The sequence below is a fragment of the Drosophila virilis genome, chromosome 3, assembly GCF_030788295.1.
Source record: "Drosophila virilis strain 15010-1051.87 chromosome 3, Dvir_AGI_RSII-ME, whole genome shotgun sequence".
Lineage (NCBI taxonomy): Eukaryota > Metazoa > Arthropoda > Insecta > Diptera > Drosophilidae > Drosophila > Drosophila virilis.
In genome coordinates this window covers 404,925-422,134 of record NC_091545.1, presented here as the reverse complement: position 1 = coordinate 422,134, position 17,210 = coordinate 404,925, and the positions used below count along the sequence as shown (strand labels likewise).

The 17,210-nt window shown below is 43.1% G+C and overlaps 7 protein-coding genes across 18 annotated transcripts in view; 4 read left to right on the top strand and 3 right to left on the bottom strand.

Moving 5' to 3' along the window:
* Eip63F-1 (Ecdysone-induced protein 63F 1) overlaps nt 1-3,556 on the top strand; it is a 100,314-nt gene extending 96,758 nt beyond the window's left edge. For all 9 annotated transcript variants that reach the window (XM_032435590.2, XM_032435588.2, XM_032435587.2 and 6 more), the window contains one exon: nt 1,104-3,556. In XM_032435590.2, the coding sequence (XP_032291481.1) occupies nt 1,104-1,126 (23 nt within the window). In that variant the 3' untranslated portion in view covers nt 1,127-3,556. The remainder of the gene's footprint in view (nt 1-1,103) is intronic.
* On the top strand, nt 3,425-4,972 carry mge (translocase of outer mitochondrial membrane 22 homolog mge). 2 transcript variants are annotated; one of them, XM_015168220.3, is made up of 3 exons: nt 3,425-3,565; nt 4,167-4,208; nt 4,302-4,972. In XM_015168220.3, exons 1-3 carry the CDS (start codon nt 3,545-3,547, stop codon nt 4,608-4,610), a joined length of 372 nt encoding a protein of 123 aa, XP_015023706.1. In that variant the 5' UTR covers nt 3,425-3,544; the 3' UTR covers nt 4,611-4,972. The 2 variants fall into 2 exon arrangements, with proteins under 2 accessions (XP_015023706.1, XP_002060269.1); XM_002060233.4 differs by lacking the exon at nt 3,425-3,565 and adding an exon at nt 3,680-4,000.
* On the bottom strand, nt 4,933-7,594 carry ida (anaphase promoting complex subunit 5 ida). Its single transcript, XM_015168219.3, has 3 exons — nt 7,340-7,594; nt 5,151-7,272; nt 4,933-5,050 (listed from the first exon to the last, which is right to left on the bottom strand). The coding sequence occupies exons 1-2, from the start codon at nt 7,457-7,459 to the stop codon at nt 5,152-5,154; spliced, it is 2,241 nt and encodes a 746-aa protein (XP_015023705.1). The 5' UTR covers nt 7,460-7,594; the 3' UTR covers nt 4,933-5,050; nt 5,151.
* Nucleotides 7,595-8,018: 424 nt separating this feature from the next.
* Sc2 (trans-2,3-enoyl-CoA reductase Sc2) lies at nt 8,019-9,859 on the bottom strand. Its single transcript, XM_002060235.4, has 5 exons — nt 9,653-9,859; nt 9,357-9,584; nt 8,613-8,829; nt 8,434-8,549; nt 8,019-8,374 (listed from the first exon to the last, which is right to left on the bottom strand). The coding sequence occupies exons 1-5, from the start codon at nt 9,796-9,798 to the stop codon at nt 8,170-8,172; spliced, it is 912 nt and encodes a 303-aa protein (XP_002060271.1). The 5' UTR covers nt 9,799-9,859; the 3' UTR covers nt 8,019-8,169.
* A 357-nt stretch (nt 9,860-10,216) lies between these two features.
* On the top strand, nt 10,217-14,597 carry Ubi-p63E (Polyubiquitin-63E). Of its 2 annotated transcripts, none has more exons than XM_032435580.2 (2): nt 10,217-10,342; nt 11,824-14,597. In XM_032435580.2, exon 2 carries the CDS (start codon nt 11,834-11,836, stop codon nt 14,351-14,353), a length of 2,520 nt encoding a protein of 839 aa, XP_032291471.1. In that variant the 5' UTR covers nt 10,217-10,342; nt 11,824-11,833; the 3' UTR covers nt 14,354-14,597. The 2 variants fall into 2 exon arrangements, with proteins under 2 accessions (XP_032291471.1, XP_032291470.1); XM_032435579.2 differs by lacking the exon at nt 10,217-10,342 and adding an exon at nt 10,727-10,877.
* Nucleotides 14,598-14,818: 221 nt separating this feature from the next.
* Ccz1 (vacuolar fusion protein CCZ1) lies at nt 14,819-16,518 on the top strand. Of its 2 annotated transcripts, none has more exons than XM_015168221.3 (4): nt 14,819-15,004; nt 15,063-15,160; nt 15,220-15,944; nt 16,000-16,518. In XM_015168221.3, the coding sequence occupies exons 1-4, from the start codon at nt 14,870-14,872 to the stop codon at nt 16,476-16,478; spliced, it is 1,437 nt and encodes a 478-aa protein (XP_015023707.1). In that variant the 5' UTR covers nt 14,819-14,869; the 3' UTR covers nt 16,479-16,518. The 2 variants fall into 2 exon arrangements, with proteins under 2 accessions (XP_015023707.1, XP_002060273.2); XM_002060237.4 differs by having other exon boundaries at nt 14,820-15,004; nt 16,003-16,518.
* On the bottom strand, nt 16,407-17,115 carry Lamtor4 (Late endosomal/lysosomal adaptor, MAPK and MTOR activator 4). The gene is made up of 2 exons (XM_002060238.4): nt 16,883-17,115; nt 16,407-16,822 (listed from the first exon to the last, which is right to left on the bottom strand). The coding sequence occupies exons 1-2, from the start codon at nt 17,026-17,028 to the stop codon at nt 16,600-16,602; spliced, it is 369 nt and encodes a 122-aa protein (XP_002060274.1). The 5' UTR covers nt 17,029-17,115; the 3' UTR covers nt 16,407-16,599.
* Between the last annotated feature and the right edge of the window lie 95 nt (nt 17,116-17,210).

Below are 17,210 nucleotides of genomic sequence, written 5' to 3'. Positions count from 1 at the left end.
TTGAGTCGCGCTGCCGCAAAGTATGCAATGCCTTAAACATTGAAACTAACCGAAGAACAATTAACACACCTTTAAGTCGGTTCCGAGTGCGATTTAATGTTACAATTTTATACAGAACCTTTCGACGCGCACAAAACGACACCGATAACTTTCCAATCACCTCCACGATCACCTTTTATTTGTATCAACATATCGATACAAAAAAGTACTTAGCTTCAATTCTTAAATTACTATCGTTTATATATCGTACATATCGCAATAAGCTATTAACATTTAACAGAGGTACTTATCGAATATACTTATAGCGGGTCTGTTAATGTCTGATACAATTTCACATTTATTTCACTTTTCGAGGGTATTTTCGTGTACCATCGAACAATTGCCATGCTGGCAGAAAGAGACGAAGCAAACAGTTGGCTAAGGACACGTTCTATGTGTCCCCTGCGTAATATTAAATTGATTTACGAAACACAAACATAAATGTCCCATTTGGGCTCAAGTATGCCCTGACTATATCTACATGCACATATTTAGCTGCATGTGCGTTTGTGTACTCTGACTTGGGTTCATCATTAGGTCGCATTACTAGTTGATACGTTGGCCTTGAAACACGTGGCGTTCCTCTCCTCCGTCTGTCGACTTATTTGCTGATAGCTGCAATTTATTTATCTTACGTTGGCGTGGCCAGTAGAAGAAGGAATATGTGTAGTACTTTTATACACTCTGCTGTTAAAAATGGGTTCAATGCTGTTATTTTCCTCTTGGCGGTCCACTTATTCCCAATTTTATAAGAGTATTTCTGTATGTACGTGAAATATACGGTATTTACAATTCGAGCCCTTTTTCCGTTATTCTTTGTTTGGTTTTTTTTTCGCTGGCACTGCACATTGTTCTGGGCGTTGATTGGGCAATTCGGACTCGGAAAGTCCACTTGGGAATCAACTTTCATCAATTTTATTAGAGGCGTAGACCATTTCCCCTCCACCAATTCCCTTTACACTTGGCAATGGGTGTCGCTCGGGAATTTCTCTAAGTAAACTGAATTTAATTTCTGCCAAAAACTCTTTATGCTTTAATCATCAATTTTCTTACTTTCTTTGCAGAGTTTACGAGACTTTTGCTGTAAGCGAACAACTGGCCGCAATTACAGATGCATGGCAAGAGCTTAACAAATGAAGCCTAATTATAAAGCGATTGCTAACATACTCAGACAGAATTCATAAATGTTTCACAAAAAAATATATAAATCTAATTATATATACTAAGAACCTGAGAGAAATTGTAAGAAGCACCAGCACACACACACACATAAAAATCTAACTTTGATTTGATCCTCAACAAGTTTCCAATTTTCCCTTTGAATATTCACTTGGACATGCACACACACACACACACACACACACACACACACACACACACATACAGCCACAGGCGAACCCTAGTTTCTAAATCATTTGTAAAAACGCCAATTTTTAATATTCATGTTTTGTACAACCTTAGTTAAGAGAAAATTTGTGTGTTTTTGATGCAGAATAAAAATTAATTTATTAATAACATTATGTAATACATCATTACATACACATACACACATACACATACACACACACATATATATATGCAAATTCGGATAAGTCTGAGAGCGTGAGTGATATTGTGTTTAGGGTGCTGCATCGACAAAAAACAAAGCATGTTAAGCATTGTTAAAATTTAACAATTGCATATATATATATATTTGAATAAAGATTTCATCTGTTTGTGTCTTAAATAAGTTGAAATGCTTTATGTGTGTTTTAAGCAGCAACAAAGCCACAAAAAGTTTAAAAGTTGTTAGCTTAAGCGATATAAAATTAAAAAATTTACAATATAAATAAGAAATATTGAGAAAAAAAAAAAACCTTGTATCAATTTCAATTTGTATGCTATATAAAAAAAATCCCTAATGGGAATCCAATGAACGTAATATATTAAATGTCTAGATACGTAATTGTTTACCTATTTCAATTTATGAATATATACAAAAACAATAATGAAAATTATTAAAGCTCTTAATTATAAAGCAAACAATTATCAAAATGCAATTCAATTGCAAAGTAAAGGGAAAATCTCCAAAAAAAAAATCTGTTATGGTATTATCAAAATATATATTTAATAAAAAAAATTCTTTTTTTGGCAAAATCAAATGCAAAAAGTAAAAACAACAATTATTTTGCAGTGTATTCCGATTCCTATTCATCTCAAATACCTTCCATATGATTGCTTCCTTCTATATTTGAGTTTATTTCTTAGATAAAAATATTGCAAAATTCAAGTCCATTGCATAGCCGTCCCCGTACATAATATAAAAAGATTTGAAATTGATCGATCGTCGATTTCAAATTATTTTTGCAGAGGTAACTCAAAAACAAATATATATAAAAAAGTGCTCTTTTAAAATGTCAGTAAAACGATTAGAAATAATATATATTTAGATCAATATACAAGCCTGTGTTTACAATTACTAAAAGATCAAAAGAAAAATGGTACAAATAGTCAAAAGTAAAATAACATTCAAGGAAGGCAAACAAAAACATTTTTGTATGGTATTTACAGCTACCGGATGAGAGATTTAATTAAACTATTCTCCAAATCGGATCTACAAACGTAAATATGTATTCAAACTAGGTTTGTTTCAATGAATACCCAATGCATATGAATATGTATTCAATAAATACCCAATATTTCAATATTACCCAATATTTCAATAAATACCCAATGTATGTGAATATGTATTCAAATACAGTTTGTTTCAATGAATACCCAATGCATATGAATATGTATTCAATAAATACCCAATATTTCAATATTACCCAATGTTTCAATAAATACCCAATGTATGTGAATTTGTTTTTCAAATACAGTTTGTTTCAATAAATACCAAATGTACTTAGCTTACGTAGATTTTGATGACATCTAATTGTGCTTAAAATATTAAACCTCAAGAACTATAACTTTACCGAATACTTACTAAATATGTTATTTTTTACGCGAAATACCTTTAAAAAAAAAACTGTATAACTTAATGGGTGACATACAAACAAGATTAAGACATTATGAAGTATATGCATTAAAATGTTAGGTATTTTCGTTTAAGTATTTTGAAGATTTCGTAACTTTTAAATGTAACGATGTAATATTATCGCTCTCATAAAAGTTGCTAACAGAGAGTAACAGGATACCAGATTTTGAAATAATCAAAATATATTATTTAAAAAGAAAAGATGTAATAAAATGGATAAAATATATAACAATATACCGACGCTCAACAGAACATGTTTTGTTTCATTTGAGTTTTGAAATGTCTACAGAAGGCTTTGCATTTTTATTTCGGCTCTCGACTGCGACAGTTCAGTATAACATTCACAAGTACTAAAGAAACATTCAGTAAGAAAAATATTGTCGCCCAATTGTCGACGTTTCTAAATTTTACTCTGTGCATATCGTGTATATTTTATATAAAAAAAAAATAACAATAAAAGTTGTGACAGCGTAATTACTTTGAAAAATCATGAGCGATCTAGATGACAAGGTAAATATAAATAACGCTTTGCGTTTAAAAAATACCAAACTATTTATCGATAAGTCTTGAGCAACAAAATTCACCGATAAGCAGTTTAACTAGTTCATATTAAAGACTCGCGTTATTTGAACCAGTTCGCACGTGAATGTACCCTCGCGGAGCCCATACGAAAGTAATTTTTTATACAACGAAAACGACAGTGCAAACTGATTATTGTCCACTGTGTTATTTAACGTTCTTGTGTTGTATTAAAAAGGGTCTTAACTACCCGAAAAATATTTAGCAAGTGTTTAAGATAAAGCCGCAAAAGTGGATACCGATACCGTAAAAGTCGAGGATTTGATGGACTCTGATCCTGACATTGAGTTCATTGAAAAGGATAGCGGGATGTCTTCGTTGGGTGGTAGCAAGGACGAGACGCCAGAGCGCCGCACAGTGGCAATTGTAAGTGGAGAGCCGAGTTTAATGGGGCTTGAAGACATCGCCGCTGGGCTTATCTTGCTCACGTAATTGGAGAACTAGTCCATCTACTTATCACGACATACATACATACATACGTACATTTGCACATGTACTTATTGATTATTGCAACGCATTTCTTTTTTTTCAGCCAAACGATGATCCGCAGGCGGATGCTGAAAATTACGATGATGTAAGTGCGTGCGATTCATATTTGTAAACATCGCCGAGTCCCGTAGCATATGCATATATAGCCTGCGTTCTAACCTCAAATTTTGTTATTTAGGAACCAGATGAATCGTTCGGCGAACGGATGTTGGGACTGGGCGAAATGTTCCCGGAATCAGTGCGCAATGTGGCCAGCGCCGTGACCAGCACCGCGGTGAAGAGTTTCCGCAGTCTCTATCAGTTCTCGTGCAATGCATCATGGATATTCTTTACCAGCTCCGTCATACTATTTGCGCCCGTCATCTTTGAGACCGAGCGCGCCCAAATGGAGGAGCTGCACAAGTCACAGCAGAAACAGGTGCTGCTTGGTCCTGGCAGTGCCATGGCCGCAACTGGACCATCGCCCAGTTTACCATTGATTCGTTAATTTACATTCGATATACATGCATGTACGTTAGTTTTGGGTTTACCAGCGGGACTCCAATGCCACACGCTAGCATCTAAGTCGGATCCGTCAGTCCACACACACACACACACACACACACACACGCACATGCCACACAGCAATAGATATTCCAAGTAACCAGAGCCACGCCTCAAGCATTTACCATCGCGATGCAGCATAGCCATAGCCATCAGAGAATCATCTTGGACACATCTCGGAGCAGTTGGCAGAACTTCAACTAGGGTTTAGTACGAGTATTTTGTAGTTGGCCTCCAAAAACCACATCAAATTCTAACAATTAATGTTTAAAGAAATTAATAAAATATACGTTTATTAAGAGTTAACAGCCAATAATGTGTCCACTCGCTCGCGGACCGTACGCGTCCAGGTACTCACGCGGAATGGGCTGCTCCATGAAATAGCTGAAGAAGTTCAGATTAAGCAAACATTGTACGAACAAATTTTGTCCTTTGTCCCATTACTCTGCACTTGTATTAAATATTATATCTGGCACTCGCTCACCTTACGGTCCGCCCAGGTACTCGCGCGGAATGGGATGCTCCATGAAATAGCGTCGAAATTCGCCGGCGTATTTGTTGCGCAGGCCGCGTTCTCCGTATTCGTTGAAGCGCTGCGCTAGGAACACATAGACATCGAGCACTTTGGCGTGGGCCGACAGTTGCTTGAAAGATTGCGCCGCACGCTCCAGTATGTCCAGGGATTTGAGGAGTTGCGCCTTGCGTGCATCCGCATCCTTGATGGCCAGCAGGCAGCGTACAAAGACGAAGTCTGTCTTGGCCCGTTCGTATAGCCCGCCATTAATGTGAATGTCGTCCATGCTGCGTTTGATGGCCTGGTAGGCCTTTTGGGGCATGCCCAGCATCAGCAGGACCTGCGCGAGCAGCATGTCCACCATGGCCAGTTCGTAGTCCATCTGTGAGTCGGACATGTCCTCGGCGACGCGCAGCAGCAGCGTCACCGCCTCGCTGGAGAAACTGCCTTCGGCCAGGCTGCAATAGGCCAGTAGCACCTGGATGCGCATCCTGAGCAGAAATGGCAGCTCCGATCTGGCGGCCAACTTATCGAGCAGCCGGCGTGCATTGTAGAACTCACGTTTGGCCACATAGATGGCGGCGCGCTGTTGCATCGCAGCCGCCGCATCGAGCAGATGCAGCTGATCGCATGCCTTGAAGGCGTCGTGCCAGCGGCAGCGATAGATGCCGGACTGGATGATCACATGGCACTGGCTGATCATCCAGCACTCGGCGCTGGGCATTCGCGGCAGTTGCTCGCGCGCCCGATGCAGCAGGACGCGCGCCAGCCGTAGCTCGCCCTGCAGATGCAGCCACATGGCATAGCTGGCCAGGGCGCTGCCCAATCCGGCCGATCCGCCGCTATTGAAGCGCTGCCGGACGGACAACAGCAGCTGGGCATAGAGGGCGGACAGCTCGTGCCGGCCATAGGCACACCACACGGCGCTGCGCAGCGCCAAAGCCTCGGAGGCATGATTGGACAGATTGTTGCGATTGGTCAGATGATCGCTGTGCTGCAACAGATCGAACAAACGCAGCGGCTGATAGCCGGCCACGGTGCCCAGCTTGACGGCAAAATGCAGAGCCAGCGTATAGTTCTGCAGCATGTTCCCGTCCGCATCGCTGATATCCGCCACGCTGCGCTGCACGTACGATAGAGGGAGTTCATCACGGAGCAGACAGTGCCAGGTGTTGGCCAGATTGAGGCTGCGCTTGTCGCCGTGCTCCTGGGCGAGCATAATGCTCTCCCTGAGCGCGGCCAGGGCCTCGTCGCGATGCCCGAAGGCGGCGTGCAGCACGGCCAGGTTAATGCAAAAGTACTGATAGCCCTTCTCCTGACTCATCAGTCGCACGGGGGATCGATCCAAAGCGCGATGCAGCGCCGACAGCGCATTGTAATAGTCGCGGACGCGCAACTGATTCATGTAGCCCAGAAAATAGGATGTCGTACTTAGGGGCAGATCCTGTATAATTTCCTGCACCTTGCGCTGCAGCTCCTTGGGCGAGAGAGCGCTGCTTTCATCGTTGTCCAGCAGCTCCGACTGTTTGTTGATAAAGAATTTCGCCTGCTTGGGTGCCCACTTACTGAGCGTGTTGCTTTCCCCGCTGCTCGACTCTGGCTGCTCCTGCTCTGCTCCTGTCACTGCCGGGGGCGTGTCCGCACGGTGCAGCACTCCGCCGGCGATAAGCTTTCGCGGCCCCGTAGCCAAGGCGCGAATGCCGCGCTCATAGTACGCGCAAATATTTCTGTACATGCACATCATCTCGGCAAAGGTGAAGCGCTCCAGGACGACGGCAATGCGTCGCACATAGACGCCCACCATGCTGAATTGGCTGACGCCGTAGTCCTCGTTGAGCAGCGTGTCTATGTTCTGCATTTCCGCAAAGTCAAACAACGCCTCAATGCTGGCCGTGCCACAGAACTCAGACATGGCCTTCTCGAAAGATTCCAGCATCAGATTGTCCAGTTTGTAGGGGCGGGTGGTGAGCAAATTGTGTAGCTCATTGTACGTCATGTCGGCCTCTTGCACAAGCTTGAACATTAGCATGCAGAACATGCGACGCCTTTGCGGACGCATCGTTATCCCCGTGTCCATGGAGCTCTTTTTTTCCTATGAGTTTTCATTTTTTTGTTTTTGCTACTCATACTAGCTTGGAGCTGTGGTCGCATCCACTTACCTTCACATACTGTTTTAGCAGTATCAAAACGGCGACTTTGTGTGGTGTTGGGGTCTCGATGCGCGGGGGCACCAGCTTAGAGCTGGGATCTAATGTATCCAGCTCCTCAAACAAATTCATAGCTTATTTTGCCGGCACATAAGACAATACACAGCCGCAGCCAACCTCACGTATTGCAGAAAAATTTGTAACTGCCAACTTGTTTTTAGTAACACGTAGAATAAACAAAAATATATGAAACTTTGAAGAATATATACTAATACTGTAATTGATTAGTTCAAAGTCTATCTATATCTACACAATCCGCATCATGCATCCAGCTCCTCAAACAAATTCACGGCAGGCACACCACAAAAAATATACAGCGGCAGCCAACTTCACGTTTTGCAACAAAACATGGAGCTGCCAGTTAGTTGTAGTAACATATGGCAACTCTTATTGGCGGGCATTTGAAAATATTGAATAAAAAACATCCGAAAATTGATGAATATATAAAAACTTTGAAGTCGGTTGATACTAACGACGTAATTCTTTGTTCACAGTGTAAATGCTCCTAAAAATAAACAGGAAAAACCAAGGGGTTTACCCTTCTAACTTTGTGCACAGCGTATAACACCCATTCCGTAATTGATGGGGTCAAAGTCTAGAAGATATCTACACAAGTCAAAGTCAAAGCGTGTTTGCCTAAAAAGTATTTGTTTTTGTTGAGCGAATATGCATAGTTCTTCTACCCATTTATATTTAGCGAAGCTAATTAATTCTAATTTATGAATTGGAATAAGTACAGCGTTTTCGCTGTAGCTGCAAATGCAGTTTGTTCATGAATCCGTTTACAGGACAAATGGGAAAATGGCACGGCGTGCCCTTGGATAGTCCTTGAACTCCTTCTTGTAGTTACGGTGCTTGGCAAGAGCCCAAACAGTCATCTGGAATGCACCAGCAAAGGCAAACAAATAGGCGGGCAAGCAGGAGGTCATAACCGAAAAGCAGACCCATGCGCCAATCTCATATGTGTAATTGGGACAAGACACCAGGCTATAAATGGAAATCGATTAATGATATAAAAACTTCAGCAATAAGAAGAAAACACGCACTTGAAGAGCTTCGTCAGTGGGTTGCTGTCGGCCACGGGAATCTTGCGCACCTTGGTGCCGGGCGGACGCAGATTGCGCAGAGCAATGTGTATCGAAAAGTTGCCCAATTCGCAGAGCTATAAAGTAACAATTTAGAAGAATTTAGAAAGAAGCAATTAAAACTTTGAAAGTAAACTCACGGCAAAGGCTGCCAGCGCAGCCCACACAGTGCACATGCACGGCGAAGTGTAGAGCGGATGATTGACGTGGTACGACACATACGCCGTAAAGCCCCAATAGTAGCTGCAATTCTTGAAGAGATTACGCAGCGGCATCGTATTGTGCGAGAAACGATGCACAAAGATCGTCTCCAACAAACGCTTCACATAGTGAACCGTATAGCATCCGGCGGCAATGCTGCGGAATAATGACAAAATTTAACATATAGGAATTATTATTATTATTTGATATAGTATTTCGATCTTAAGATTTGCCCCAAGCGTGTAATAAAACTGAAAAACACAGAAATTCATTTTAAAAACTCGACTTATGATCTACATAACATTCAGCTACTGTTCAAAGCTAAATTAGCTTTTTTTAGAGGTCCTTAGCGGGAAACTATGAAATTTATAACCGATTTAGCTATTTTCTTCACATCTTACGACTGCAATATACCCGTTTTGTCCTACTTTGTGTACAGGGTATACAAAAATTGTTGAAAGCGTTAAGTCTAATCATTATGCAGCCAGCAGGTAAAAGCGAGTCAAACGCTGATCAGCAATAATTTGCATAAGCATTCGCTGGGTCAGCGGGTCGCTGCGGCTGTCTCTGTGTGCGTAATGAACGATATGCGTGAGTCTGGCGAAAGTCGCACACATATACAACACACACGCCTACATACACACACACACACACACAGAAACAGTAAAATCTTGCGTACTTACTGAGTGGTCAGCGAAATGGGATTGCCGGCTGCCTTGCCATAAACGAGCTCCGGGCGGAAATAGAAAATCAGGTAGACTATCAAAGGACCGGCATACTCGGCCAGGAAGACAGTCTTCCAGCCAATTTGCGGTCCCAGATCCTTAACGTAGACCTTGTCCCCATTGCCCAGGTTCAACGAAGCCACTGAATCCGTGTCCTTCAAGCTCCTTCCGCGCGGCTCCAGGCGTCTGAGATAAAAACAATTTCAGAGTTTGGACATACGTAACTGTGTGTGTGTGTGTGTTGGTATACTTACAGCGAAATGCGGTCCGCATGCGGCGCTTGCTTCAATGTCTTGTGAATAAGTACCCGCAGCTCGCTAATGGAAACTGCGGTGGAGGACACATTCACCAAGCCGTAGGACTTAGTTGTTTTAGCACTGAGTACTTCAAGCTCCACCATTTTTCGTGACTGTCGCTATTTGCCGTCCGGTTAGTCTTTATTTAGTGATGTATTTTATGCACAGCGAGAGGTAAGCATTCACAGAGAGATTTCGTATGTTATTGTTAGTTATTTAACTCAAAATGGCACTGTTAATGTACAAATGTAAATATGTGACGTCACAATATTTGTATGTCCAGCTACTATTGCTTATCGTGTCATATTTGTTATCGTTATAAAATTTAAAATTTTTAGTTGGCCAGTCGACTCAGCACGTAAAGCAGGTCTTGTCTTGAATTTGTTAAAAAAAAAAAACATTTTATTTTAATTGTGTGGTGAGTGTGCGTCTAGATTTATAAAATATATAAAAAACAAGTAGTAAGCCATGAAAATGTAAATTGTTCAAAGATATTTGTCAAAGAAATCCTATTTCAACTCGCTCATTTTGCGTTTGAATTCCAAAGTGAACACTTGAAACTAAAGGAAATCGTGTAAATCCAGCAGAAAATCAATTAATATCTAATTATAAAAACGCATCTTTAAGCAAAAGTATTGGAAGTAGAGGGTGAGTAAAACAAACTCGGGTTCATTTAAAAACGATTTGCAGTCGCGGTAAATTCAACGCTCTGGCAACTTTATAACTTACCGACTGATAGCCTTGGACGAGTAGCTCGAGCGAGATAACTATATACGACGCTCGACAGCTGCAAATACGCATTACGACACGAAAAATACAAAATTTAGATTTTTCTCTAGATCTGCTTTCATTACGGAAGAACTTTTATATGAAAACATTAATTATAACAGTGTACAAAAACATTTTGCCTTAAAACAAGCATGTTATAATAAGTGGAAAATTCATAACATTTATGTGAGAGCAGGATGGCGCCATAGCACTTAACAATTTACCACAAAATTTCCCACAATACCCCTGCAGTTGACAAAGGCTATAAAAAGCCAAGCACAAACCAATTTCGTCAAAGTAATCGAAAAGTGAAGCAAGCGGATTGACAACGTAGTAGCAAATAAACGGAACAATTTTATAAGTTATTTAGGTGTGATAATTGCAAAAAAAAAAGTTACAGCCAGTGTTTCGAAAAGTGAGTTTTAGAATATAAAGCGTTATTAATATGTTAAATTGGTGAAATACTTATTTGGGGTTAAAAAAAATGATTTGTGTCGCCATTTTTTTTTTTCTTTGTTACGTACTCATTTTACTATTCACTAATTAATTTATTGGAAAAATCAATACGCAGCATCTAATTTTGCTGTTAACTAATGCGTTTTTCACATATGAACTTTGTATTTAGCAATTTTGGTATTTGTTGTGAAATTAGTTTGTGACGTCATAGAACTTTCCAGAAGGCGATTATATATATATTTATACATATATATGGAAATGTATGCACATGAATATATATGTGCATATATAATTATTATATTATATATATTGGTATATATATAGATATGTATATATTTCAAAGGCATGTTTCTATGTATGCACCTATTTTATGCATACATATATACACAAGAAAAGTAATGCGTCGTCAGCCCAGACACATATATGTATATGTCTGGGAAAAATTAAACATGACGTAGTGCAATGGCCGTCTGTGAAGCGACTTCGTGCACACGTATATATATATATTTTATAATATATATGTATGCAGATTAATTGCAAAATTACGTTTCTATTAATGCAACTTTTTAATACGTATATACACAAATAAAAAATGCGTCGCAGGCCCAGACATGTATGTATGTGTCTGGGGAAATTTAAACAATGATGAAGTGCAATGGCCGTCCATAAAGGGTCTTTGTTTCATAATTGACAAGGGAGGAAATGGTCCAATATGAAAAAGTGTGTACACATATTGTACATATATGTACATACATGCAGTCAGAACAAAGCAATCGTGTAGAAGCACTCATTTTTCGATACTCTTTTTTAAGTCATCGTGAAAGTCATACCATTTTAGTTTGCGTCGAGGTCTGTTCAGTTGAAATTCAATTTTATTTTCTGATTTTCTCTATTTTATTTTGCAGAATTATCAAAATGCAGATCTTCGTAAAAACTTTGACGGGAAAGACCATCACCCTGGAGGTGGAGCCTTCCGATACGATCGAGAACGTGAAGGCCAAGATCCAAGACAAGGAGGGAATCCCTCCAGACCAGCAGCGTCTGATCTTCGCCGGCAAGCAACTGGAAGATGGTCGCACTCTCTCTGACTACAACATCCAGAAGGAGTCGACCCTCCACTTGGTCCTCCGTCTGCGTGGTGGTATGCAGATCTTCGTGAAGACCCTGACGGGAAAGACCATTACTCTGGAGGTGGAGCCTAGTGATACCATTGAGAACGTGAAGGCCAAGATTCAGGACAAGGAGGGCATTCCTCCAGACCAGCAGCGTCTGATCTTTGCCGGCAAGCAACTGGAAGATGGACGCACGTTGTCAGATTACAACATCCAGAAGGAATCGACCCTCCACTTGGTCCTTCGTCTGCGTGGTGGTATGCAGATCTTCGTGAAGACCCTGACGGGAAAGACCATTACTCTGGAGGTGGAGCCTTCCGATACGATCGAGAACGTCAAGGCCAAGATCCAAGACAAGGAGGGAATCCCTCCAGACCAGCAGCGTCTGATCTTCGCCGGCAAGCAACTGGAAGATGGTCGCACTCTCTCTGACTACAATATCCAGAAGGAGTCGACCCTCCACTTGGTCCTCCGTCTGCGTGGTGGTATGCAGATCTTCGTGAAGACCCTGACGGGAAAGACCATTACTCTGGAGGTGGAGCCTAGTGATACCATTGAGAACGTGAAGGCCAAGATTCAGGACAAGGAGGGCATTCCTCCAGACCAGCAGCGTCTGATCTTTGCCGGCAAGCAACTGGAAGATGGACGCACGTTGTCAGATTACAACATCCAGAAGGAATCGACCCTCCACTTGGTGCTTCGTCTGCGTGGTGGTATGCAGATCTTCGTGAAGACCCTGACGGGAAAGACCATTACTCTGGAGGTGGAGCCTTCCGATACGATCGAGAACGTCAAGGCCAAGATCCAAGACAAGGAGGGAATCCCTCCAGACCAGCAGCGTCTGATCTTCGCCGGCAAGCAACTGGAAGATGGTCGCACTCTCTCTGACTACAATATCCAGAAGGAGTCGACCCTCCACTTGGTCCTCCGTCTGCGTGGTGGTATGCAGATCTTCGTGAAGACCCTGACGGGAAAGACCATTACTCTGGAGGTGGAGCCTAGTGATACCATTGAGAACGTGAAGGCCAAGATTCAGGACAAGGAGGGCATTCCTCCAGACCAGCAGCGTCTGATCTTTGCCGGCAAGCAACTGGAAGATGGACGCACGTTGTCAGATTACAACATCCAGAAGGAATCGACCCTCCACTTGGTGCTTCGTCTGCGTGGTGGTATGCAGATCTTCGTGAAGACCCTGACGGGAAAGACCATTACTCTGGAGGTGGAGCCTTCCGATACGATCGAGAACGTCAAGGCCAAGATCCAAGACAAGGAGGGAATCCCTCCAGACCAGCAGCGTCTGATCTTCGCCGGCAAGCAACTGGAAGATGGTCGCACTCTCTCTGACTACAATATCCAGAAAGAATCAACCCTCCACTTGGTCCTTCGTCTGCGTGGTGGTATGCAGATCTTCGTGAAGACCCTGACGGGAAAGACCATTACTCTGGAGGTGGAGCCTTCCGATACGATCGAGAACGTCAAGGCCAAGATCCAAGACAAGGAGGGAATCCCTCCAGACCAGCAGCGTCTGATCTTCGCCGGCAAGCAACTGGAAGATGGTCGCACTCTCTCTGACTACAATATCCAGAAAGAATCGACCCTCCACTTGGTCCTTCGTCTGCGTGGTGGTATGCAGATCTTCGTAAAGACCCTGACGGGAAAGACCATTACTCTGGAGGTGGAGCCTTCCGATACGATCGAGAACGTCAAGGCCAAGATCCAAGACAAGGAGGGAATCCCTCCAGACCAGCAGCGTCTGATCTTTGCTGGTAAGCAGCTGGAAGATGGACGCACGTTGTCGGATTACAATATCCAGAAGGAATCGACGCTTCACTTGGTCCTCCGTCTGCGTGGTGGTATGCAGATCTTCGTAAAGACCCTGACGGGAAAGACCATTACTCTGGAGGTGGAGCCTAGTGATACAATTGAGAACGTGAAGGCCAAGATTCAAGACAAGGAGGGAATCCCTCCAGACCAGCAGCGTCTGATCTTCGCCGGTAAGCAGTTGGAAGATGGACGCACGTTGTCGGATTACAATATCCAGAAGGAATCGACTCTTCACTTGGTCCTCCGTCTTCGTGGAGGTATGCAGATCTTCGTGAAGACCCTGACGGGAAAGACCATTACCCTCGAGGTGGAGCCCAGTGATACCATTGAGAATGTGAAGGCCAAGATTCAGGACAAGGAGGGCATCCCTCCAGACCAGCAGCGTCTGATCTTCGCCGGCAAGCAGCTGGAAGATGGTCGCACCTTGTCGGATTACAATATACAGAAGGAGTCGACCCTCCACTTGGTGCTCCGTCTGCGTGGCGGCGGCGCAGCTTAGTTTAAGTAGAAAAGCAAATACAAATCAAATGGGCATTATTAATTATCGAACACTGAAAATCAAGCTACAGAGTTGCCAAATTTTTTAATTTCTGCAAAATAACACTGGACCTAAAGTAAAAATTCCAAATTTACAAGTTCAAGCATTGAGCCGATTTTACTGTGACTGCTGTTTCTTCTGGCTTAAAATTGTCTTGCTTCAAATTCCATATACAATTATAATAAATTAATTATTCAAAGAGAAATGTTTTGTTGTGGTAGGTGATGGGGTCATATCTAAAATGGGGATATAGTGAACATTACTGTTAAATGCTATATGGTATCAAAATAGAAAACGGGCGTTGCCATATAGGAAAACCAATGCAGATATTAAAAACTATTTTGAACTTTTTATTGTGAATGCTGCCAGATTTGAGAATGTCGTTCGAGCGATCCTGTGTGAATGGCTTCTGGCTTATTAGATATGTAAACGTTGCGTGGTGACTGTCAAAAGGGGCAAAACTGAATCAAAAAGTGAATGCTGCCCGTTTATTTTGGACAAGTTAAAGCAGCTGAACTTGCAAACAAAATGGCAAAGGTGCTGCAACGTGTGGAAACCACGCTGCGTAGCTTCTATGTATTTAATTCTAGCTTGGGCCAGAAGGAGGGCGAGGTGAGTTATGGTCATATTCCTTTGTAAGCTACGCCTACAAATTGTTGGTAATCAACAGGAGCACAAGAAAATTCTATTTTATCATCCGAATGACATTGAGCTCAACACAAAAATCAAAGATGTGGGTCTTAGCGAAGCCATCATAACCTTTACCGGGTGAGTCAGCGCCTGCTGCTGCCGCGTCCAATAAATAAAAGAGTTTTTTGTGATCCCAGCACGTTCACCAGCGAGGATGATTGCAAGGCTCTGCACACGCAGAAGACAACCCAGCTGTTCTATCAGCCGGAGCCAGGCTTTTGGCTGGTGCTGGTGCTCAATGTGCCCAAGGAGCTGAAGCTAAAGGACGGCGTCGAGGTGGCCGATTATCGCGGCGGCGATGTCTGCGATCGCATATACCATGCCGTGCTCCGTCAATGGTATCATATGTACCGCTTCCATCATGGCCCGCTGCAGGCCAAGTTGACGCAAGGGAAGGCGGCGGAGGAAGAGCGCCAAAAGTTGGCGGCCGAGCTGCATCAGTTCTATGAAAGCTATTTGGCCAATATCAAGGATTTGGCGCAATGCGACATTGTGGACATGCTGCACTCGGTCCAGTATCTGGCGCTGGACAAGGCGCTCTTTTTGCGCGCCCACAACTTTAGCATGCTGTGCGACACCTTTCCCGCCGTCAAGGAGTGCGTCATGCTCTACAACGAGCAAGTCGTCTGCGGCGGTAAGCTGATTGCCAGCGATTTGTACAGCCTGCATGTGCACATTCTGTCGGCAACGACGGCAGCTGCCAACGCAGAGACCTATCGTTCGGGCGCCTTTGTACGAGATGAAAACGAAGAGCAGGCGGCGCCGCCCAGTAGAGTATTTTTGGATTGGGAGGCGCAAATCAAGCCGTACTACTTGCTCATCTATCGGGCGTTGAATGTCACGCTCTGCTTGTTCCTCGATGGTAAGCGAGGTTTATTTTTCAATCCCAACCTAAGGTTAACTCCTGATTTTCCCAGCAGCCCGGCAAGTTGCACCGGCCCCCGAATTCTATGAGGAGCTACACACGTACATGGGTCCACAGCTCAGCTGCCTGGCACGCGACATTGCCGCCGAGGTCTCCAAGCTGAGCGTAGGCTCCGCAGCCCAGGAGAGCACCTCTAATGACAGCTCGCCCAAATATCTGTTTATCAACGAGCAAAGCCTGCAGCATCACACGAATATCTATCGTAGTGCGAAGACGCCGCAGAAAAGCATTCCGCGTAACGTGATGAGCATCATTGCCGATTTGGCCAATCCCATTGAGCAAGGTGCCGCAGCCACCGAAGAGCTGCAGGTGAAGACAACCAACGATTTTTGGGTTGTGAAGCGCCGCTGCAATTGGCGACAATATTATGTGATACTTGGGAAGAGCAAGGCGACGCTATTGGATGTGACGCAGGAGGCGAAGCGTATATTTGAACAGGAGCTCACAGATGATGTATTTTTTGACAAATAAACAATAGAATTAGATAAATAAAGGGCGTTTTCCAATTGTATTTGCTGTTGTTTGTGTTTCTCGCTTCCGGCTGCCGCCAGCAGAAACCACAGCAAGCGCTGATCTGCGTCCGATGTTGTTTTCAAGCCAGCACCGTGGTGCTACTCGTGCTAGATGGATTCAGTTCAGTGTTGGCATCGTTGTACACGCTCGTCGAGGATGAGGAGGTCGTGACCCCATTGTGGCCCTTGCTAAGCTTCACAATATAAATGTGCCGATTGGACATGCAAATGCTGTAGCTGTGGTGCTCATAATCGATGCTGATGCGCTCGCAGCTGCTGTTGGGCATAAAATTGTCATCGATGCTGCAGGCGAAGGAAAAATAAACAAAATTCTTTATCTTTTACAATTTCAGTTCAACTTGCCTTTCGGTAAGATTTATTAGACCCATTATTACATTGGCGCTGCGCTCATCGTTCTTGAGATCACCCCCTGATTCTTGTAGTGAGCCATCGTCTTTGAGTATCAAGTAGCCAATTTGATTGGACATAATCTGCTTATCCTTGTCCATATTTCAAACCCTCTTAAATGCACTTATAGCTGCAGCAAAAATGTTTTTCCTTATTGTTTTTGTTTAACAGCTGCATTTAATGCCATTCACATTTGTACGATATATACACTATGCGATATATACAGCGTTGCTTATCGATATCTATTAACACTGCCAGTCCTATCGAATCATATCACACCTCT